At 43.6% G+C, this 23,783-nt stretch overlaps 1 protein-coding gene across 5 annotated transcripts in view; it reads right to left on the bottom strand.

Moving 5' to 3' along the window:
• Window positions 1-23,783, bottom strand: part of LOC309386263 (protein spinster homolog 3-like) — a 65,487-nt gene that overhangs the window by 16,926 nt on the left and 24,778 nt on the right. For all 5 annotated transcript variants that reach the window (XM_081941428.1, XM_081941427.1, XM_081941426.1 and 2 more), the window contains exons 3-7: window positions 13,718-13,783; window positions 10,311-10,447; window positions 7,732-7,883; window positions 5,873-5,939; window positions 3,762-3,898 (exon numbers count right to left, since the gene is read on the bottom strand). In XM_081941428.1, the coding sequence (XP_081797554.1) occupies window positions 3,762-3,898; window positions 5,873-5,939; window positions 7,732-7,883; window positions 10,311-10,447; window positions 13,718-13,783 (559 nt within the window). The remainder of the gene's footprint in view (window positions 1-3,761; window positions 3,899-5,872; window positions 5,940-7,731; window positions 7,884-10,310; window positions 10,448-13,717; window positions 13,784-23,783) is intronic.

Below are 23,783 nucleotides of genomic sequence, written 5' to 3'. Positions count from 1 at the left end.
ATGGGCCAGTCCTGGAGTCTGGGGAAGGCTCTGATGAGGGCTCTGCGTCAGAGGCAGAGATGGGGCCAGGGCCGTCTGACAGTTATCAGCTGCCTTCAGAGTTGGAGATCAGTGGGGCAGAAGAGCAGCTGGAGCCTGTTCCCGGTGTGTGTATGCGCAGTGGTGCCAGGAGAAGGGAACAGTTAAGGATCAAGGGATGACTCGGGAATTAAAGACACAGGTGGATGGTGAATGGCCCCTCCCACAGGGAATAAAGAGGAGCGAAAGGGGAGTGGAGTTTGCAGGAGACCATTTGTTCGTTTAATTAGTGTGAAGATTTGTTCGTGACTCTCACAGACTCCTGGCCAAGTATTTTCTTGTACAGTGTTACGTTTGGAAGATATTGGGCTGGCAGCTCTCCAAGCCTGATAAAGTCTGTGGTTGTAAACTCTCCCTTGAAAGACTGTTTGCCGGGACTTTGCTGGATGTGAATGAGAGGAATTCACATTAGCTTAATAAAAAGGGGTTCTGTCAGGACAAGGAGTCTGCTTCATGATTTTGCTTGGCTTCTATAGGGTAATGCGTGCTGTGCAGACTCAGCCTATTAGGAGGCTGGGAAAAGCATAGGGGGACAACTGATGTTGCCGTGATGTGACTTACATATTTGTGCAACACATTGTGACACAAGTACTAAATTGTGGCCTTTGCATAATGACATTGTGATGGACATGGCATTTTGAAGTCCCCCAAGCTGCCGCATTAAATTATCATCTGATAAATAGTGCAAGGTCAGAAAAATTAGTTAAATTGGTCCTCATCTGAAGCGTGCTCCATGGATAGATTCAGTAAGGATTTTAGAGTATTTTGAGTAGAGACTTTCTGATGATAACAATTTCAGACGTTAAAAATCTGTGAAGCTGCAGAACAAATACTATAGACTTAAAGCACTATAACAGTATTTTGACGATAGGTTTACCTTTTCCAGAGCATTACCATATTTTTCGGAGTATAAGACGCATCTTTTTCCTTCAAAAAAGAGACTTAAAATTCTTGGTGCGTCATACACCGAATACAGCATTTTTTGCCTCCTGAACCCCCACCCCCACCCCCTTCACCAAAATGGCCATGCAGAGCCTTTAGGAGCCTTGCAGAGTGCTCCTAGGGGGCTGGGGAGGGCAGAAATGAGCAAAAACCGGGCCATTTTTTGCTCAATTATGCCCCAGCCCCCAGGAACACTCTATAAGCCTCCTAAAAGCTATGCATGCAAATTTTTTGGGCAAAAAACAGGCCCATTTTTGTGAAAAACAGGCCATTTTTTGCTCGTTTTTGCCCCCACCCCCACCCCCCAGGAGCACTCTGCAAGCCTCCTAAAGGCTATTCAGCCCTGCCGCCCTGTTTCGGGTGGCCCGCTCCCTTCTGTTTCAGAGGCCGCGGGAAGCCCCCCTACAGGGCAGGGCAGAGGAATTTGGGAAATATCTGCAGGATAAAGTCGCTCAAATCCGGAGGGAATGGGTCCCTTTCAGTGGTCCAGTGGAGACGCCAGAGGCAAGTCTTGAGAGACCATTCTGGGAGGAGTTTGACTCGGTTGCCATCGAGGATTTGGACAGGTTACATGGACGTCTGCGACCTACCACATGTTTATGGGACCCGTGTCCCTCCTGGCTTGTACTGGCATCCTGGGAGGTTACACGCGACTGGCTCCTGGGCCTAGTGAACGCTTCGTTGGGCGAGGGGTCTCTGCCGGCCGCCTTGAAAGAGGCAGTTGTGAGACCCTTACTCAAGAAGCCTTCCCTGGAGCTAGCTAATTATCGTCCGGTCTCCAACCTTCCCTTCTTAACGAAGGTTGTAGAGAGTGTGGTGGCCCAACAGTTTCCACGTCACCTGGAGGAGAATGATTATCTAGACCCGCGCCAGTCCGGCTTCCGACCCGGGCACAGCACGGAGACGGCCTTGGTCACATTGGTTGATGATCTCTGGAGGGCCAGAGATAGGGGTTGCTCCTCTATCCTGGTCCTATTAGATCTCTCGGCGGCTTTCGATACCATCGACCATGGTATCCTGTTGCACTGGCTGGAGGGGTTGGGAGTCGGGGGCACCGTTTTACGGTGGTTCGGCTCCTACCTCTCCGGCCGGATGCAATGTGTGTTGGCAGGGGAGCAGAGATCGACCCTGAGCCCCCTCACTTGTGGGGTGCCACAGGGGTCGGTTCTCTCGCCACTCCTGTTCAACACATATATGAAACCGCTGGGCGAGATCATCCGTGGCTTTGGGGTGGGATACCATCTGTATGCTGATGACACTCAGCTATACATTTCCACCCCGAACCACCCCAACGAGGCCGTTGAAATGATGTCCCGGTGCTTGGAAGCCGTACGGGTCTGGATGGGTGACAACCAACTCAAACTCAACCCCTCCAAGACGGAGTGGCTGTGGCTTCCGGCTCCCCGGTTCAACCAGTTACTTCCATCTCTGGCCATGGGGGGCGAGCAACTGGCCCCCATGGAGCGGGCGCGCAATTTGGGCATCCTCCTAGATGCCCGGCTGTCCATGGATGAACATGTAACAGCCATGGCAAGGGGGGCGTTCCACCAGGTTCGCCTGGTGCGCCAATTGCGCCCCTTATTGGACCGGGATGCCTTACGCACAGTCACCCATGCGCTGGTGACGTCTCGCCTGGACTACTGCAATGCTCTCTACATGGGGCTTCCCTTGAGATGCACTCGGAGACTGCAGTTGGTCCAGAATGCGGCCGCGCGGGTGATTATGGGGAGGACTAGGTACTCCCATGTAACACCTCTCCTGCGCGAGCTGCACTGGCTTCCTGTAGTCTACCAGGTGCGCTTCAAGGTTTTGATTACGATCTTCAAAGCGCTCCATGGCACAGGACCTAGTTACTTGCGGGATCGCATCCTGCCCCATACATCCCTACGACCAATCCGCTCACACAGGGAGGGAGTTCTCCGGGTGCCATCCGCTAAACAGTGTCGGGGGGCGACACCCAGGAGCAGGGCCTTCTCTGTGATGGGCCCAGCCCTGTGGAATGACCTCCCCCTTGACATCAGGATTACTTCCGATCTCCGCTCCTTCCGTGTAAAGCTCAAGACCCACCTTTTTCAATTATCTGGCCTGGCTCAACCGTAGTTTATCCTCTCCTCCTGACAGTCCTTTTAAATTTGTAATTTTATTTGGGGTATTTTTAATGGTTAATTTTATTATTATTATTGTGATATATGTAATTGTTACCTCCTCCGTGTATGTATGTAGAAAAAAAAAACCTGGGCCGTTTTCACAAAAAACGGACCATTTTTGGGTCCGTTTTTTTGCAGAGTGCAAAAACTTTTTTTTATTTGCCTCTTCAAATCGTTGGTGTGTCTTCTACTCCGAAAAATACAGTATTTTTTTTTCCAGATTTAACTATTGCCTTGCTGGTTAAGAATCCTGAGAGTTGCAGTCCTAACCTATTGGGAAGACCCCAATTGAGGAAAAGGGTGTCTAAATATTTACTTGCAGGATAAAGCATGCTTACAAGGAAAATAAAAAAGATTCCTACAAGCCAACATCCCCCTCTAGTGTCTGCAAATATTTACTGGCCTTACTGTTGAAAAGACAGATTCGTGGTGCCTTAGTAATTAGCAGATATGTGCTCCTCTACATGCATGCTCTGCTACATAGGAGGAAATAAAAGTGTAAGCAATAGAACCACAGGTACTGCAATGAACAATAACATAATGGCTAGAAACCTGAAGGGCTGTTATGCAAGAACAGGAAAAGAAATACCTTACTTTTTGCAAAGAGAAGAAATGTCTTCGAACCAGGTTGATTTTCTGGTACGCCTGCCAGCTATGAGCGTCTTGTTCGTTGGTTTAGGGACTAAAATAATTAGGAGAATCAAGCCTGTAATTCCCATACAAGGAGTAACCTGCAGAGACAGACGCCACAGTGATGTCAGCAAGGACCATTACAAAAAGCTGAAAGGTCATTACTTGTTTATTTAGCATATGATGGGCACATGACAAAGAGAAGCAAACATACGCACACAATCCACGTAATTCTATACAAAGCTAGTATGGGGCTTTGGCAGTCGCTTCGTAGCTGGATGCCCCCTTCAGCCATCTGGGCAAGCACCTCTGGCATTGATTCATGCAAATCTTCTAGGAAACCAGAGAACACATGTCGTGGACAATTTTGTACAGTATGCTTAATGGTTTGCATATCAGCATCACAATCGCAACAAGGGGAATCTTTCTATTCCCCCTGATACAGAATAAAGGCCCTTCTTCCAGTATGGCGTCTAATTCTGCTCCTAATTACGCAGTGAAGCACCCGCTTTATGTGGCATGCTGAAGAGCATGGCAGACTGGGGCTGAACCTCACTTACTGTATGTTCCCCTGACCTGTTCCCCAGAGAAATTCTCCATTCCGGCCATCATTCAAAGAGAGTCTTCAGGTGCCATGCAGAGTGAAATGTTGGGGATAAAGCCTGCCCACAATTCTCTATCATGGCCACTTCATTATTTTGAGGAGAGAGAGAGAGACAGACAGACAGACAGACGTGATAAATAGGAGATGATAGAGATAAATGATAAATAGATAGATGATAGATAGATAGATGAGAGAGAAATAGGATAGGATAGGATAGGATAGGATAATGTGTGTGTGTGTGTGTGTGTGTGTGTGTGTGTGTGTGTGTTGTTGTATTTGTACTGATAAATAAATAAAGGGAGACTAGTATAGATCTATTTCGAGCTAATTAGCTCTCATCAGCTACCCATACCCTTACTGGGATTTGAACCTGGGCTGTCTTATATCTTAGGCAGAAGTCTTAGCCACTAAGCCACAGGCTCGCCTCCTTATCAGTTGAGCCAGGGAAATAGGTATGTATTTGTGTTACAACCCCTGGTATGCCTAAATATGGGAGGGAGGGACAGAAAGAGGGAGTAGTGACCTTCCTCCCATATTTAGGCATACCAGGGGTTGTAACACAAATACATACATACACACACACACACACACACACACACACGTGCGTGTGTGTGTGTGTGTGTGTGTATATGTAGATAGGTAGATAGATAGATAGATAGATAGATAGATAGATAGATAGATAGATAGATAGATAGATATAGATAGATATATAGATATATATATAGGGAGAGTGTGTAATAGGAGATAAAGATGAGAAAGATGAGTGAGAGAGAGAGAGAGAGAGATGAGAGAGAGAGATAAATAGGAGATGATAGGTAGGTCGATAGGCAGGCAGGCAGGAAGGCAGACAACAGACCTAGATGATAGATGATGAATGGATGGGTGGGTGGATGGATAGATAGATAGATACATGAGAGAGAGAGATGAATAGGAGAAGATAGGTAGGTAGGTAGGTAGGCAGGAAGGCAGGAAGGAAGGCAGACAACAGACATAGATGATGGATGGATGGATGGATAGATGGATGGATGGATAGATAGATAGATAGATAGATAGATAGATAGATAGATAGATAGATAGATAGATAGATAGATAGATAGATAGATAGATACATGAGAGAGAGAGATGAATAGGAGAAGATAGGTAGGTAGGTAGGTAGGTAGGTAGGAAGGAAGGAAGGAAGGAAGGAAGGAAGGCAGACAACAGACATAGATGATGGGTGGATGGATGGATCGATAGACAGATATAGAAGAGAGATGAGGGAGAGAAAGAGGGAGAGATCACACACATGGAGAAAAATTCCAACATTGAAGAACTATGTCAGTGCCTTTGCGTACATGATTTCTTTTTCAACGTTGTCTTAAAACCAGCTGAAAGAGAAAGCAGAAGTTACACTACTAACAGATTGACAGAACCTCACCGTTTCAAACCAGGGGGATTCTCTTAAAGATAGACCTGACCAACCAAGACTCACCCTGAAGCCCCAGCCCCAAAAACCGCTTGCACGCGCCACTCCAGATGACAGGATATAACCGAGTCCACTGCAAGAGAGGGGAAAAAATCCAACTTGAAAGAGATCCCCTTAAAGCCACAGAGTTCGGCCTCCTGCGTTGTGCAGGTGTCCTCCTTCCCATCCTTTCAACCCCTTATTCTTCTTCACGCTACCTTCTGGGGGGAGCTAGAAATGGTTTTGACTGAGACCTCTGAACTGATACATACTGGTAGTTCTTGACTTATGGCCACAATCGAGCCCCATATTTCTGTCGTTAAAGAAGGTAGTTGTTAAGTGAATTTCCCCCCATGTTGTCATAGTTGAATCACTGCAGTGGTAAAGTTAGTAACACGGTCATTAAGTGAATCAGGCTTCCCCACCAACCTCATTTGTCAGAAGGTCGCAAAATGTGATCACATGACCCCAGGACAGTACAACCATCAGAAATACGAACCAGTTGCCAAGCATCTAAATTTTGATTATGTGACCATGGAGATGCTGCAACAGTTGTGTGTGTGTGTTGGGGAGGGGGGAATTTAGTGCCATTGTAACTTCGAATGGTCACTAAACGAAATGGTTGTAACTTGAGGACTACCTGTATTGAGAGAAAGACTGCATATCCCTTAAGTCACCCCCAGAAGATCCTTCCACCACAGGAATCAAGTTTCAATGATGGAGGACAGATTTCAAGCTCAATACCTAATGATAGCCTATCCATTTTCACAATCCCCTCCCCATCCCATTAATTTTGAACCCAAGAACCCATAATCCAGCCCACTCCCCCAAGGAATCCTATTGTTCTGATCTAGGCTTCCCAAGATCATGAAGCAGACTCCTCGTCCCGATAAAAGTTCTTTTATTTAGGTGAAAGGGAATTCCTCTCCAGTAAAGTCCCGGCCAACAGTCTTTCATGAGATTTCACAACTACAGACCTTTATCAGGCTTGGAGAGTTGCCAGGCCGATATCTTCCAAACACCATGCTGTAGCAGCAATTACTTGGCAAGAAGCCAGAAACAGATCTTCACCCTAATGAATTGAACTAATTGTCTCCTGCAAACTCCCCTTCCCTTTCGCTCCTCTTTGTTCCCCGTGGGAGGGGCCATTCACCATTCACTTGTGCCTTTACTCCCAAGTCGGCCTTTGTTTCTTAACTGTTCTCTTCTCCTGGCAGCTTTGTGCATATGCACATCGGGAACAGGCTCCAGCTGTTCTTCTGCCCCACTGATCTCCAACTCTGAAGGCAGCTGATAACAGTCGGACAGCCCTGGCCCCATCTCTGCCTCTGACGCAGGAGCACTCATCAAAGCCTTCCCCAGACTCCAGGACTGGCCCATGTTCCTCCCCAACCTCCTCACTGTCTGAGTCTGCCACCAGCTCTGCTAGAGGGCCACAAAAGTCCATGGATATGGGATTAAACTAACTGGGTGACCTTAGACTAGTTGCTGTCCCTTGGTTTAGGTTGCAATGAGATAAAATCAAAGTTTGAGTAGCAATAGCAGTAGCATTTAGACTTATACTACAGGGTGCTTTACAGCCTTCTCTAAGCAGTTTACAGAGTCAGCCTCTTGCCCCCAACAATCTGGGTCCTCATTTTACCCATCTCGGAAGGATGGAAGGCTGAGTCAACCTTGAGCCTGGTGAGGTTCGAACTGGCAAATTGCAGGCAGCCGGCGGTCAGCAGAAGTAGCCTGCAGTACTGCACTCTAACCACTGCGCCACTGTGACTCAGTGTTAAGAATGATACCTTGAACTTCTGCATGAGAAGCAGGATATAAATATGACTCATAGCAATATATCTAGCAACTGTACTGGTTCAGCCTTTGAGCATGGTTAGATCTACCTTCCGACAGGTATGAAGATGTAGAAGACTGACAACATCCATGTCCGATAGTCTTTCTCAAACAAGTCAGCAATGATGGTGGGTGCTATGATGGAGAAGCTGGAGGTACCAGCACCCACCAGTCCCCGTGAAATAAAAAACAGCCAGGGCATCTAGATGAGAATTTGAAAAGGGCACATTCAGTCATGCTCACCAATATCTAGAATAGTTTTTTAAGATTTTAATTGCAATCATTTTCTTATGGATACACACTGGTCTGTATCTATTTTCTATGTCTTCTTTTCCTATTCTATTCAATCCTGCTTCTATATTAAACTCTGGTTAACAGGTGTGGGGAAGATTGCACAAAAATCCATATAATTTTTGCATCCATTAGATTAACTTTTCCTGAAAGAAAAGGGAGAGATTAAGTAGTAAAATGTGGCTTTTGATTCTTTTACCCTTGGAAAATTGAGCCAAAAATGATGACTGATCCCTTAAAAATTACTGTTCCCAGGCTGAAAAAAATGTTGCCCGTTTCTAAAAAGTTAGGGAAAAAAATAGAAGAGATTGAAATTAGCAATCTTTAGAATAATGAGCGTGGATGATTGTTCTGCAAAAAAAGTGGCAGTTTTTTGTTGTGAAATTATTCTCTTTCGATCATAAAGTATGGTCAGTACAAAAAGAAATAAAATTATATATATTAGACACTTTGGAAAATATTTAATAGAAGTTTATAATCACTGTCATATGGCTAAAAAAAGCTATTCAAAAGGTAGAACTCATATAGTTTGGGCTTGTCCTACTATTTTGATCTGAAACTGAGGTTGTTAACATGACTTGAAGCAGTTCCTGTTTGTCAGAAATGTATATGTTCTTCCTACTTCTGACATGAATACGGTAATTTAAACCAGAAATATGTTTTATTTCTAGAGACACATGCAATAATGCATTATTTAAAAAATCCAATAGAAAATAAAAATAGAAATTTTTTAGCAAACTAACACCAGAATACAAAAGAGATGTAGATCTTAAATATACAAACTATTCCTAGCTCGACTAAATATTGTGAAAACTTAAAGCAGTACAGTACAATACAATACAATACAATACAATACAATACAATAGTAGAGTTGGAAGGTACCTTGGAGGTCTTCTAGTCCAACCCCCTGCCTAGGCAGGAAACCTTATACCGTTTCAGACAAATAGCTATCCAACATCTTCTTAAAGACTTCCAGTGTTGGGGCATTCACAACTTCTGGAGGCAAGTTGTTCCACTGATTAATTGTTCTAACTGTCAGGAAATTTCTCCTCAGTTCTAAGTTGCTTCTCTCCTTGATTAGTTTCCACCCATTGCTTCTTGTTCTACCCTCAGGTGCCTTGGAGAATAGTTTGACTCCCTCTTCTTTGTAGTAACCCCTGAGATATTGAAACACTGCTATCATGTCTCCCCTAGTCCTTCTTTCTCTTAAGCTAAACATACCCAGTTCCTGCAACCGTTCTTCATATGTTTTAGTCTCCAGTCCCCTAATCATCTTTGTTGCTCTTCTCTGCACTCTTTCTAGAGTCCTTAAGATCCAGCTATTGTATCTTAATTATATCTTAAGTATCCAGTACTTAAGATCCAGCTATTATATCTGCTACAATCAATGGCCTTATGCAGACGTCTTCAAACTTGACAACTTTAAGACTTGTGGACTTCAGTTCAGTTGTGGACAACTTTAAGACTTGTGGACTTCAGTTCACAGAGTTGTTGGATAGTCATTTGTCTGAAACAGTATAAGGTTTCCTGCCTAGGCAGGGGTTGGGCTAGAAGACCTCCAAGGTCCCTTCCAGCTCTGCTATTGTATTGTATTGTAATTCTCTAGTCAGCTATGCTAGCTGGAGAATTCTGGGAGTTGAAGTCCACAAGTCTTTAGGTACCAGGTTTGGGGATCCCTGGCCTAATGCAATGTGAGAAACCAATCTATATTTATAAATAAATGGACAGATTATACTTTTGGAAATTTAAAACAAGAAAATATCCTTAGAAATGCATATTTTAAGACCCAGCATTTTTAAAAGAATATGCATTAGGTACTATTTACATGCCCATTTTCACGATCCAATTAATGGATTTGTGTGAAAATAAAAGAAAATAGGTTTATGGATAAATATATGCAAAAGTGACGGGGCCAAGAAACAAGGACAAAGAAGAACTGGAGAGATTATTAACCCTACTTGAACCTTCCAAAAAAGCTGCTGTGTATTTCGAATCCCATCATAATTAATTATTAATTAATTTGGGGGGGGCATGATATATATGGCATCTTGATTTCTGCAGGAAAGACAGAATAGAAATGTAAGAAATGATTATCTTCATCATCAACACGCTTCACCAGATTTTGAAAACCTTAGGTGAAGACACTGAAATCTTTAATGAGATGTTGTGTTCCTGCACAGGATTTGGCAATGTGGTAAGAGTTTTTCAGCCCTCATATTGCTGACCTTGATACATGCACTCTATAATCTCTAAATATTTAAACAGACTGGCCGTAGGACAAAGATTTGATCTGGAATGGAGCAGAGAGGAATACACCAAAGCAAACCATCTCTCTTACCGAGGCAGGGATGAAGGAGCTACAAAAGGTAGCCGTGGACCAGAAGGATATTCCAATGCTGAGGATGATTTTCTGATTGTATCGGTCCCCAAGGTATCCAAAAACAGGAGCCGAGAACAAGAAACAGAGAATGAAAACTGCCACGAAAAGAAAAGAGAGTAATGATGAACAACCTCACTTGACTTTCAACACAGCTCAACTATCATTTAATTGATTCATTTAGGAAATATATAGTGCCGCCTATTCGCACACGGCGACTCAAGGCAGCTTACAGGAATATAAAATCTTCATATATAAAACAATAAAACTAATAAAAGAGAATCATCACATAATAAAATAATATAATAACCCCCCCCACTCCAGTGAAACACATCACATGAGCCGTTTAATGGGCTCCATCCCGCTCTGAGAACCAGGTCTTCAGCACCTTCCGGAAGAGTGTTAGAGTGGAGGTCATTCTAAGGAAAAATGTCCTGACAGTTAGAACAATTAACCAGTGGAACAATTTGCCTCCAGAAGTTGTGAATGCTCCAACACTGGAAGGTTTTAAGAAGAGATTGGACAACCATTTGTCTGAAGTGGTGTAGGGTTTCCTGCCTAAGCAGGGGATTGGACTAGACGACCTCCAAGGTCCCTTCCAACTCTGTTATTCTACATTCTATATATCTCTATGATTGAAGATACTATTACTATAGCTGTTCTAACAAAAGTAGCTTTAAGTCTGCAGGACATCTGCTCCTTCTACAAGGAGTGGCTGACTTGCAAAATCGAGAGAATGATGACAAGAAGTCCAAGACTGTTGAGATTTGACCCTCACCAATAGGTTATTGATAGTCATAACTTTGAGGATGTGTCATAAGCAGCTTTTTGGAAGTTCAACATAACTTGAAATGGTCATTAAGTGATCGGTCATAAGTTGAGGATTATCTGTATGCATGCATTCAGTTAAGCAAATATCCTTTTTATTTTAAATCCAGTTTATTGCCATTTAAAATATTCCATGGTTATGTGATTGTGGGTTTTTTTGACATTTTTTGTCTGTTTCTGGAGTTTACTTCTGTTTCCAGCAAAAAAAAAAAAAAAGGTCCATTGAGGAACTCGTTTAATGACTGCCATGTTCACTTAACAACTGCTGCAAAAAACGTAATAAAACTGGGCCTGGTCACATGATGACCTGCTTAATAACTGCCATGACTTACAATTATAATTCTGGTGTCTATTACTGTTGTAAGTCGAGCAATCATAGCAATCCAATATGTCAAGGGAGTTATAATCCAAGCCGTTCGTTTTTAAACGTGGGAAATATGGAAAGCAATTGCAAAATGAAAAATAATGTCATAACATAGCATCCTTCATAATCACAAAGGCCCAAAGTTCAGAAAAGTTAGCCACCATGACTTCTCTTAAAAAGCACAGGATATGAAATTATGTCCCAAATTCAGTTTCCTGTCAACATTTAGGGTTTTTTAAAAAAATTCCTTATTGTTTATTCATAAACATTTTGAATACAGTGCATTGTCCGTAGAGATGGGTTCCTACCGGTTCGGCCCGGTTCGGCCCGGTTCAGCTGAACCGGTATTAACTTGGTGGCCTGGGTCCCTGGAACTGGCAGTGATCCAGGCCTGCAACGCCCCTGAACTGGTTCTCCTACGGTGGCAGCATCTTGATTTTCAGTTCTGCACATGCACAGAACAATTTTCACTGCAGAAATGTAATTTCCCCCCCTTTCCGACCATTTTGCGCAGGCGCAGACCATTTTTATTTGCAAATACGCATGCACGCCGAAGCAGCATAAATGCCGTCAGCAACCCGCCCCTGATTGTCAGGGTATATCATTTACAAGAGAAAAGTAAATAAAAAATAGAGAGAAATATTAACACAAGTAAGAATAGTAAAAATGTAACAGAGTAGTTTTAGCTAAATTTCCCTTTATATTGGCTTATTTATACTTCTGTTGATTATATTGGCATATTTATAATTATGAACCATCTTTATATTTAATTCATGCATAGCAGTAATCCTTCTTTGTCTAATTTCTACCTCTTTTCTCTAACCACTCATAAAATCTATTCCATATCAAGTAATATTCTGTGTCTTCTTTATCTTTTATTTTTAAAGTCAGTCTGTCCATCTTGGCACAATACAATAATACAATAGCAGAGTTGGAAGGGACCTTGGAGGTCTTCTAGTCCAACCCCCTGCCTAGGCAGGAAACCCTATATCGTTTCAGACAAATAGCTATCCAACATCTTCTCAAAGACTTCCAGTGTTGGGGCATTCACAACTTTTGGAGGCAAGCTGTTCCACTGATTAATTGTTCTAACTGTCAGGAAGTTTCTCCTCAGTTCTAAGTTGCTTCTCTCCTTCATTAGTTTCCACCCATTGCTTCTTGTCCTAACCTCAGGTGCCTTGGAGAATAGTTTGACTCCCTCTTCTTTGTGGCAACCCCTGAGATATTGGAACACTGCTATCATGTCTCCCCTAGTCCTTCTTTTCATTAAACTAGACATACCCAGTTCCTGCAACCGTTCTTCATATATTTTAGTTTCCAGTCCCCTAATCATCTTTGTTGCTCTTCTCTGCACTTTTTCTAGAGTCTCCACATCTTTTCTACGTTGTGGTGACCAAAACTGAATGTAGTATTCCAAGTGTGGCCTTACCAAAGCATTATAAAGTGGTATTAACACTTCACGTGATCTTGATTCTATACCTCTGTTGATGTAGCCTAGAACTGTGTTGGCTTTAATTTAACATTTTCTGAATTACATTCTTATCTGATGGGGTGTTTTTCCAAAATTTTGCAAGTACAATCTTTGCTGCTGTCAATGCATGCAAAACTAGATATATAGTCTCTTTGTCATAACCCTCCGGCATTATATGGCATTATATAATTTCCAAAAGCAGGGTGGATGGGAAATTGCATTATTTGTTTTAAATATACACAGAGAGCTTCCCTATATGAATCATACCATAGAACCAGTATAGAACTTTTGACTCTCACTGTTGACCTAGCTTTGAATTAGAAGTTGCCCTGAGTTCCAAGCACAGGGATTATGTACCACACTGCAGTCTTTCTGGAGTTTCAATTTCTTTTTTATATCATGGTGATCGACACCTATTTTACAAATGGGTTGAGAATTCAACTCCCAGAATTCCCATGCAGAAAAACCATGAATTCTGGGCTTTGTCAACCTAATATATTTAGAAGACCTGACAGCAAAATCTGTTTTAACTATTGTGTTCCATTGGCTTCCATTGCCCCTACATTTAAATGTTCCTGTTGGTTTTCCTCATTATTTTGCAAATTAAAAGCACAGTTAGTAATTAATTTACTTTCAGAATGTATGTACCGACATAACCAAAAGATTAAGAGAGGTTATCAATCCTGGAAGAGAGAATTGTTTTACCAGTGTGTAACAGGCCCGTAGTCTCGTCTGTAAGATTAAAGTATTTCTGTATGTCCAGAAGCACTCCTGAAATAAAATGATATGGAATAGATTAATTCATGAGGTTGTTATCCTATCCTGACCACAGGATTTTCACAGCAAACAAGCAGTAAGCACCTGATTCTTTTCTCAGACTCTGGGTTATGATGACTTTTTCTGTTTGTTATACACTTCTGTGTTGTTCACTAAATTCACCAACTTGTTTACTGCTTTTGTATACATTATACATTTTTAAACCTTGTTCTTATACTTTGAGCTAGCCAGAGTCAGTTTGAAGTTGGGTGACACCAGAGTTGGGTTCCTACTGGTTCGGTCCGGTTCAGCTGAACCGGTAGCGATTTGGCGGCCTGAGTCGCTGGAACCGGCAGTGATCCAGGCCTGCCACGCCCCCTGAAACGGTTCTTCTACGGGAACTCCATTTTCAGTTCTGTGTACCGTGTTTGCCTGAAACTACGACATGTCCTGACAATAAGGCCATGCCATATTTTTCCTGTGGGCAAAAATATACGCCCTCCCCCAATAATAAGCCCCCTGGACAACCTCCCCCCTCCAGCCAGGCAGAGCGTCACTCACCAACTTAGCAATATCCCGAAGGCGCCAAGCCACAGGAGTCAGGGGGAGGTGGGCAAAGGTGCTCACATTGCTTGCTGCCTTTGGGATACCGCTAGGTTGGTGAGTGGCGTTGTGCCCAGCTGGAGCAGGGGGTTGCTGGGCGGCTGCTCTCACAAGCAGCTGCCTGGCAAACCCCCTTTCCAGCCAGGCAGAATGCCACTCACTGACCCAGTAATATCCCAAAGGCGCTAAGCCGCGTGGCGCTCTGCACGGCTGGAAAGGGAAGTTGCACAAGCATCTGTTCCACCCCCAGCTTGCATGCCTCCCAGCCTCATCATGCCCTGGCCCAGCTCTCCCTGCAGGGCCAGGGCATCGGCACCACCACGCTGCTGTTGCCACCACCGTGCTCCAAGCATAACCGGCTTCCAAACTCCGGAGATCCGCTGCCAAGTCTTCCGGCAGCGGCTGCTCTGGGACTATGCTCTATGGTTGTGGACTGGCTGTTGGAAGACTCTGGTGGGACAGAGTGTCTTCCGGCAGCTGGCCCACAACCATAGAGCGTAGTCCCAGAGCAGCCGCTGCTGGAAGACTCGACAGCGGATCTCCGGAGTTTGGAAGCTGGTTATGCTCGGAGCACGGCGGTGGCGGCGGCTCGTTAGCTTAGTCACCTCATGGCTGCTGTGTTGCGCTGCTGCGACAGTGCAACACAGCCCCGTTTGCCCCTGAGGCTGTGCCCAGCTCTTCGGGCGCCCGCTCACAAGAGAGCAGCCACCCAGCAACTCCAAACCAATAAGCCCCCCCCCCCCAATAATAAGGCCCAAACAACATTTGGAGGGTCAAAAGAAAATAAGACCCTGTCTTATTTTAGGGGAAACACGGTATGCGCAGAACAATTGTAATTGCACAAAATTGTTTTTTTCCCTTTTTAAAAGATTTTGTGCAGAGGCAGACCTATTTTTGTGCAAATGCGTACGTACACAGGACGCACGTCTGGCGTGTGTGCAATTGAAGCGAGAGCACGTCTGCAAAGCTTTTGCATGCACCGAACCAGCTGTAATACCGGGAGCAACCAACCCCTGGGTGACACCTAACTGAAATAATCAATAAAAAATGACCTGACTCTACATTTTATGCTCAAAATAATGGATTTGAAGTTTAGGCTGAAACAGAACTGTCATAATTCTCTTTAGCCAGATAAAACTCTCCTCGTGTTCTTTTAAGTCCTGGAGCCTGGGTGTCAAACTCATGGCATCACGTTGCTGTCATGAAGGTCACAAAATGGGGCACAACTCACTTAATGACTTCCTTGCTTAGCAATGAAAATTTTAGGCTGAACTGTGGTCATAAATCAAGGATGCCGGTACTCATTGATGCTTTAACGGGATGCTTTAGCTGGACTAGATGATCAACCCCCCTCTTCCAACATTTATTCTATCATCTCCATTTACGGCAATTATTGGGGCAGTGAGCTTTAGCCCATGAAAAGCTCAAAATAATTGCACTTAGCTTTTTCTTATCGCAACAAGAAAGTGTAGATAGTGCTATGCTTCACTGAGCATGTTCTTCATTCCTCACCCACTTTTTTCCTTCAATTTCTTATCCAATTTAATGAGAGAGAATTTGCTTTCTATTTCTCTTTTAGAAGAGTATTTTAATGACCTTCTGACGATGGTGGAATTCTTGCTTGTATTTAATTATGAAGTGATTGAGAGAGGTGTCTGAATGGTCCAATTTTCATTCTACAATGATTCTCCAGTAATCTTTAGCCTCCCTGTAACATCTAGTTCATCCCAAGGCAGCATCTCAAGAAAGAACTGTTCCCATAGAGCCGTGATGGTGAACTTTTGGCATGCATGCCCAAAGTGGCATGAGGAACTGTTCTGACCCCCCTCTCCACACCTGTGAATAAACCAGAACACAGGCTTGGCTGTTTGCCACTGTTTAATTACTGAGATAACAAATCCTTTGGCTGAGGGCCAAGACAACTCACGTTCAATAGAGCAATCCAGATAATTCAAATGAAGCAACGCAGATAGTCCAAATGAGCAGACACGGCTAGAATACACAGATAGATTTTTCTTAACTACTAATTCGAATGGTTGTTTCCTGCAAATGTCCCCTCCCAACGCCTCACCTATAATCTCTCTTGGTAGGGGCCAATCCACAACCACCTGTGCTTAATCATCTTCTGTGAGTCTGCCAACGGAGTTGCTGCTTCCGTTTCTCAGCCCTTCTCAATCTAGTATCAGGGACAAATTGCCTTTGATCCTCCCCACTGCTCCATGCCTCAGACGCCTGGTGGCCAACCAGCCTCTCTGGTCCCTACTCTGAGTCTGAACCCTGCACAGGGTCCTTTACATCATCCAGGGCAGACTCATATGGTTCCTCGCTATCCAAGTCCATCAGCAACTCAACCGGATCCTACTGGGCCACAACACAGAACCATGTCGCCTGGCATGGGCACAGCATCACCCATTCCTCTTCTGGGTTTCTGGTGCACATGGGCACGCTACAATCAGCTGGCCTTTGTGCATGCAGCAGTGCCGGAAACCGGAAGAGCTGATCTTCCATTTTCCGGCATGATTATGTGCACCAGCCAGCTGATTGGCGTGTGTGCATGCATGCCAGTAACCGGACAACTTGCTGGCCGCCACACATGTGCACACCAGAAATCAGAAATGCATTTTCCTGCATGGGCATGCCCCCTGGACAGCACCTCTTCCTTGTCATGGCCCAGACTAGCTCACCTGTGCGCGCGAAGTTCTCCCTTTTCAGCACTCAGTGCCGAAAAGCTTTGCCATCACTGCCATAGGGGCATTTCTTAGTAGGAAGAATGAATAGAGAGGCTGCAAAGAGATGGAAGTGTTTGTTTGTGTTAGGAACTGGTGCGATTAAGCACTAGCAATGAACCCCAGGTCGAGGTTATAACAGAGCAACCCTGTAAAGTATACGCAGCGTGCGATAGATAAAGCAACCACACTGAATAATGGATAGTAAAGTAACAAAATAAATCTTTACTTTTTGAAGAATATAGCAAAATCCATAAACACAGCCAAAAAGTCATACACAGAAAAAGCAGTCCAATACTACCAAGATAACTTGGATACAAGTAGCAAATAACTTACACACAGTAAGTAGTAGCAACAGTAGTAACAGTTAGGCAGCAGTTATCATACAGCAATCAAGAGAGAGAGAGAGAGAGAGCAACAACATCAGCTGCAATTTAAAGGCTGTAATCTACTAATTAGCAGAGCTCCTCTCTTAAAGATACATAACATGCCTTGTGCAATATATTGTCTACCCAACTTGTTGGTTACACCCTAACATTCTCCCCTTTGGGTAGATCAATATATCCACTCACAATCTAAGATGATAACCTTCACATGATGAGGTATGTTTCACTGAACTTTGTGCCTTAGTGAAGTTGTCTGCTAAATTGTCTTCAGTTGAACAATATTCCAACTTTATCAGGCCATCCTTAATGCTTTGTCGAACATTAAGATACCTCAAATCAGTATACTTCGATCTCGTCTTAATAGCTAAACTAGTCGCCATTTTTATTGCTGCCTGATTATCTTCATAAACAGTAAAAGGTTCATTGATACTTAATCCCATATCTATAAGCAACTGCTTACAATATATCAGCTCAGTACATGTCAACGACAAACATGAAAACTCAGCTTCCATTGTGGATAAGCTTATGTGTTTCTGTCGTATCGACTTCCATCCAATCAGTACACCACCTAGCATAAAGGCTATGCCGGAAGTTGACTTCCTATTATCTATAGCAGCTGCAAAATTCGCATCAGCATAAACAATCAAAACTAAATCCCTATTCGGCTCTAAATACAACGCATAGTGGATAGTTTTCTTTAAATAACGCAGCACACGCTTTGCTGCTTGCCAATGCCTCTCTGAAGGATTATCATTGAATCTAGCCAGTTGGTTCACACTAAATGATATATCTGGTCTAGACCAATTACTTAGGTACATTAGGCTACCTATCAAAGATTGATAGATTCCCTTATCAAAACCAGTACCCTCAGTAACCTCAGGTTTAAACTCCAATGCCATTGGTGTCTTTGCAGTCTTACATAGCTCCATGCTATATTTCTTAAGCAAATGATTAATTTTACCAGCCTGCGACAGCTTAAAACCTTTATTGGTTCTAACCACATCTAAGCCCAGATAATGCTTAATTTCACCCAAATTCCGGATTCTAAATTTACTCTCTAATTGTGAAACAATGTTAATAGCTTCCTGCTCAGACCTAGTAATAATAGCTATATCGTCCGTGAACAAAAGCAACAACGAGATCAAACCATTTTTTACCCGTCTAAATAAACAAGGATCAGCCAAACCTGGAATAAATCCCATAGCTTTTAGTTCATTTACTATGCATCTGTTCCACTCAAAACCGGACTGTTTTAAACCATAAAGGCTCTTTTTAAGTCTCCAACAACCAGTCTGGCCATTAGAATCCACACCTGGTGGCATCTTCATATAAATGGTATGCTGCAATGGAGCATACATATACGCTGTTTCAACATCAATATGGGTAACATTACACCGATACTTAGCAGCCCACACCAATGCTGCCCTCAACGTAGAGGCTTTCAAGCTCGGAGCAAAAACCTCATCGTAATCCCTCTCAGTTTGGGAAAACCCTTGAGCAACTAAACGAGCCTTATAAATAGCATTGCCAGCAGCATCGTTTTTAATTTTAAACACCCATCTACAGCCAATTGCACTCTCCCCTGAAGGGAGCCTAGCTTCTTCATAAACCTTCAATTCCTGTAAGGATTTCAACTCCTTCTCCATAGCTGCCTTCCACAATTTCTTTTCCTTTTTCAGGATACAGCCTTAACTCTGCAAAACTAGAAGGTTCTATGCTAACTTGCAATACTGCACTGGCTTGGTATCTGTCGGGTGGATGCCTGTCCCTAGTAGACCTCCTAGGCAATACAGGACTTGCAGGATCATCCTGTTCCACCTCACGAGTAGATTCTACATCTACATCTTCCTCCCCTTTCAGAGTAATAGATGGACCATACTGATTCTCTAACTGCTCATTTGGTGTATCATGATTAACCAAACGATCAACATCTACATCATCACAAACCTTGTTAAACTCTTGTTCTAGCTTCTCCCAACCAACATGTTCTGAAAATTTAGCACTAGCACTGTGCATAATTCTCCGAGTTCCAGGTTCCCAGAACCTAAACGATCTATGATTGGAATTGTACCCAACAAAAACCATCTTCCTAGCTCTGCTTTGATCCTTCCGTCTAGTCTGTGAGGGAATATGCACCCAAGCAGGGACACCAAATGTGTGTAAATAACTCAAATCAGGCTTCCTACCATGCCAAAGAGTATAAGGAATCTTACCAGTAGTTGAGTTAACTACTATGTTCAGAATATGGTTTGCACACATTATAGCCTCACCCCAAAGTTTTTCTGACAAACCAGAATCAACCAGCATAGTTCTGGTCATTGCCTGCAATGATTGACCACGTCTTTCAATAAATGAATTATGTTCTGGCCTGTAGGGGGCAGAACGCCTATGTTCTATACCAGCATTCTCCAACATTGATGTAAACCTATGATTAGTGAATTCAGACCCATTATCAGTGACTAGGCAAAGTACTTTTTTATCCATCTTACGTTCAACAAACTTTAACCATTTAGTAAAATGTTGGAAAGTTTCTGCCTTTGATTTCATTACATAACAGAAACCATACCTAGAATAATGGTCCATAATGCTGAGTATATAGCAGGCACCTCCTAAGCTAGGTTTCTTAGGGCCAATTAGGTCTGCAAACACTACTTCCACACTACTTAGCGAAGGTTGTCGAGAATGTGGTGGCGCAGCAGTTTCCACAACACCTTGACGAATCCGAGTATCTAGACTCACGCCAGTCCGGCTTCCGACCCGGGCACAGCACAGAGACAGCCTTGGTCGCGTTGGTCGATGATCTCTGGAGGGCCAGAGATAGAGGTTGTTCCTCTATCCTGGTCCTATTAGACCTCTCGGCGGCTTTTGATACCATCGACCATGGTATCCTATTGCGCCGGTTGGAGGGGATAGGAGTCGGAGGTACCGTTTTGCGGTGGTTCGGCTCCTACCTCTCCGACCGGAGGCAATGTGTGTTGACAGGGGGACAGAGGTCGACCCCGAGGCCACTCACTTGTGGAGTGCCACAGAGGTCGGTCCTCTCGCCTCTCCTGTTCAACACATATGTGAAGCCGCTGGGTGAGATCATCCGTGGTTTTGGGGTTGAGTATCACCTCTACGCTGATGATACTCAGCTGTATATTTCAACCCCAAACCACCCCAACGAGGCTGTTGAAGTGATGTCCCGGTGCTTGGAAGCCGTCGGGGTCTGGATGGGGGACAACAGACTTAAACTCAACCCCTCCAAGACCGAGTGGCTGTGGCTACCGGCACCTCGGTTCAGCCAGCTGATTCCATCGCTGGCCATAGGGGGCGAACAATTGCCCCCTGTGGAACGGGCGCGCAATTTGGGCGTCCTCCTTGATGCCCGGCTGTCAATGGATGACCATGTGGCAGCCGTGGCGAGGGGGGCGTTCCACCAGGTTCGCCTGGTGCGCCAATTGCGCCCCCTACTGGACCGGGATGCCCTACGCACGGTCACCCATGCGCTGGTGACGTCCCGCCTGGATTACTGCAATGCTCTCTACATGGGGCTGCCCTTGGGACGCGCCCGGAGACTGCAGTTGGTTCAGAACGCAGCCGCGCGGGCTGTGATGGGGAGTACGAGGTACTCCCACGTAACACCTCTCCTGCGCGAGCTGCACTGGCTACCTGTGGTTTTTCGGGTGCGTTTCAAGGTGCTGATTACCATCTTTAAAGCGCTCCATGGCACGGGACCTAGTTACCTGTGGGATCGCATCCTCCCACATACATCCCTGTGGCCAATTCGCTCACACAGGGAGGGACTTCTCCTGGTGCCGTCCACTAGGCAATGCCAACGGGCGACACCAAGGAGTAGGGCCTTCTCTGTGATGGGCCCAACCCTCTGGAATGACCTCCCCCCCGACATTAGAACCACTTCTGACCTCCGCTCCTTCTGGCAAAAATTGAAGACTCACCTGTTCCGATTAGCAGGCCTGGCATAATTACAACTGTCCCTCCTGGCAAATGTATTATTATCTGGTTATTTTAGGGTTTTTAATCTGTTGTGTCTGTTTTAGGGATTTTAAAAAATTATATTTATTCAGCTTTGTACAGTTCTTTTAATTGCATTTTAACCTCCTCCAAACTGTACATATTTAATATTTAATTTTTTATTGTATTTTTGTGATATTCTCTATGGACTGTACACCGCCCCGAGTCCCTTCTGGGAGAGGGGGCGGTCTAGAAGCACAAATAAATAATAAATAAATAAATCCAGTGGTTTAGATGTCTTGAATCCTTTAAACCGGTTTGCAGGGGTAACCTTACTTTTAGCCTGGTTACAGGCATTACAGTTAAGATATTTTGAACAAGGTTTCAAATTGATTCCCTTAGATAGAATAACAGTTTGACGTACCATTTTAAAATTTACATGGCCTAAACGTCTATGAAGTAGATGTATACAGTTATCATGGGGCTGTTTATTCTTATAACCAGGTTCAGAACTCGCAATATTTAAAGAGTTCTCATGTAGAATAAATAAATTATTCTCCAAATTGGCAATAACACTATTACCTTCCTTTTCGATAATGCATCTATCATTCTTAAATGTTACTGTAAACCCACATTTCACAAGGTCTTTTACAGATAATAGGTTAAATTTCATTTTAGATACATATAACATTTCCAATTTTTCATTAATACATGGACAATAAGCTGTACCTTCACCTGAAGCCTTAATTTTCCAACCATTTGCTAAGGAAATGTGCTGTTTGCTAGCCTTCATAGTAACAAACCTTTCTTTAACCTTGGTTATAGAATGGGATGCGCCACTGTCAACCACCCAGAAACTATGGTTTACAGGCTTATCTACCTTAGCTACAGTTACAGTAACATTGTTGCTTTTTCTTTTACTATTATCAACACTCCTTTTCTTGCTATTTTTACAGTTCTTAGCAATATGCCCCTTACCACCACAAGAATAACATTTCTTAACAAAATTTACAGTTGAAAACTGTGTTTCTTCTTGTGATTGATTGTCTCTGAACTGAACTCTATCCTCTCTTCGTCTGGACGCTTCAAGCAATCTCCCGGTAACCTCAGATAATGTCAGTTCATCTCGTGAACGAACTTCCAATGAGGAAACAAAAGAGTCGTAGCTTACATCAAGCGACGATAGAATAATATACACCTGGTGAAGCTCAGAAAAAATTAACTCTTTTTCTTGCAAATCCTGCAAAGTTTTCTTCATGAAGTCTAAATGAGCCAACATATCACCACCTTTTTGCAAACGGGCTCTAAACAGTTTCCGTGTGAGATGAATATGAGCACCCACACTGTCCCGAACATAAATTCTCCGCAATGTGTTCCAACACCTAGCAGCAGACTCTTCGCCACGAATATGGACCAGTTGCTGGTCATTCAGTGTTAGTCCGATAATGCAGAGAGCTCTCTCATTGTCCCTGTTAAACTGCGCAATCTTCTTCGCATCCTCATTATCAGCAGGATCCCAATCTGTAACATCTGGTGGGTTCTGAACCACAGACCACAGTCCTTCTCTACGCAGAAGTAGGGAACACTTCAAGGACCAGGAAACATAGTTGGTTCCATCAAACCGGGTAATCATGGAGATTGCAGCAGACTGTTCTTGTGCCATATTCACAAAAATAAACTATCCAAAAAGTGGTGCTTAAAAAAAAAAATTATGGTTAAGGCAGGGCGTCTGGGCCCATAACCAATGTTAGGAACTGGTGCGATTAAGCACTAGCAATGAACCCCAGGTCGAGGTTATAACAGAGCAACCCTGTAAAGTATACGCAGCGTGCGATAGATAAAGCAACCACACTGAATAATGGATAGTAAAGTAACAAAATAAATCTTTACTTTTTGAAGAATATAGCAAAATCCATAAACACAGCCAAAAAGTCATACACAGAAAAAGCAGTCCAATACTACCAAGATAACTTGGATACAAGTAGCAAATAACTTACACACAGTAAGTAGTAGCAACAGTAGTAACAGTTAGGCAGCAGTTATCATACAGCAATCAAGAGAGAGAGAGAGAGAGAGAGAGCAACAACATCAGCTGCAATTTAAAGGCTGTAATCTACTAATTAGCAGAGCTCCTCTCTTAAAGATACATAACATGCCTTGTGCAATATATTGTCTACCCAACTTGTTGGTTACACCCTAACAGTTTGGTACAGCAAGAACAGCCCGAACTCAAAAACATTCCTCAGAAATTCTCAGAGATTTGGAGAGTACAATCAGAAAAACAGAATTTTGGACAGAAAAATGGTTGTTGTTGTTGTTGATGATGATGATCATCGCACAGTCAGC

This window comes from Natrix helvetica, assembly GCF_964273705.1.
Source record: "Natrix helvetica genome assembly, chromosome: 2".
NCBI classification, from domain to species: Eukaryota; Metazoa; Chordata; class Lepidosauria; order Squamata; family Natricidae; genus Natrix; species Natrix helvetica.
The sequence above is the reverse complement of the archived record's forward strand: the minus strand, read 5'-3'. Positions and strand labels throughout refer to the sequence as shown.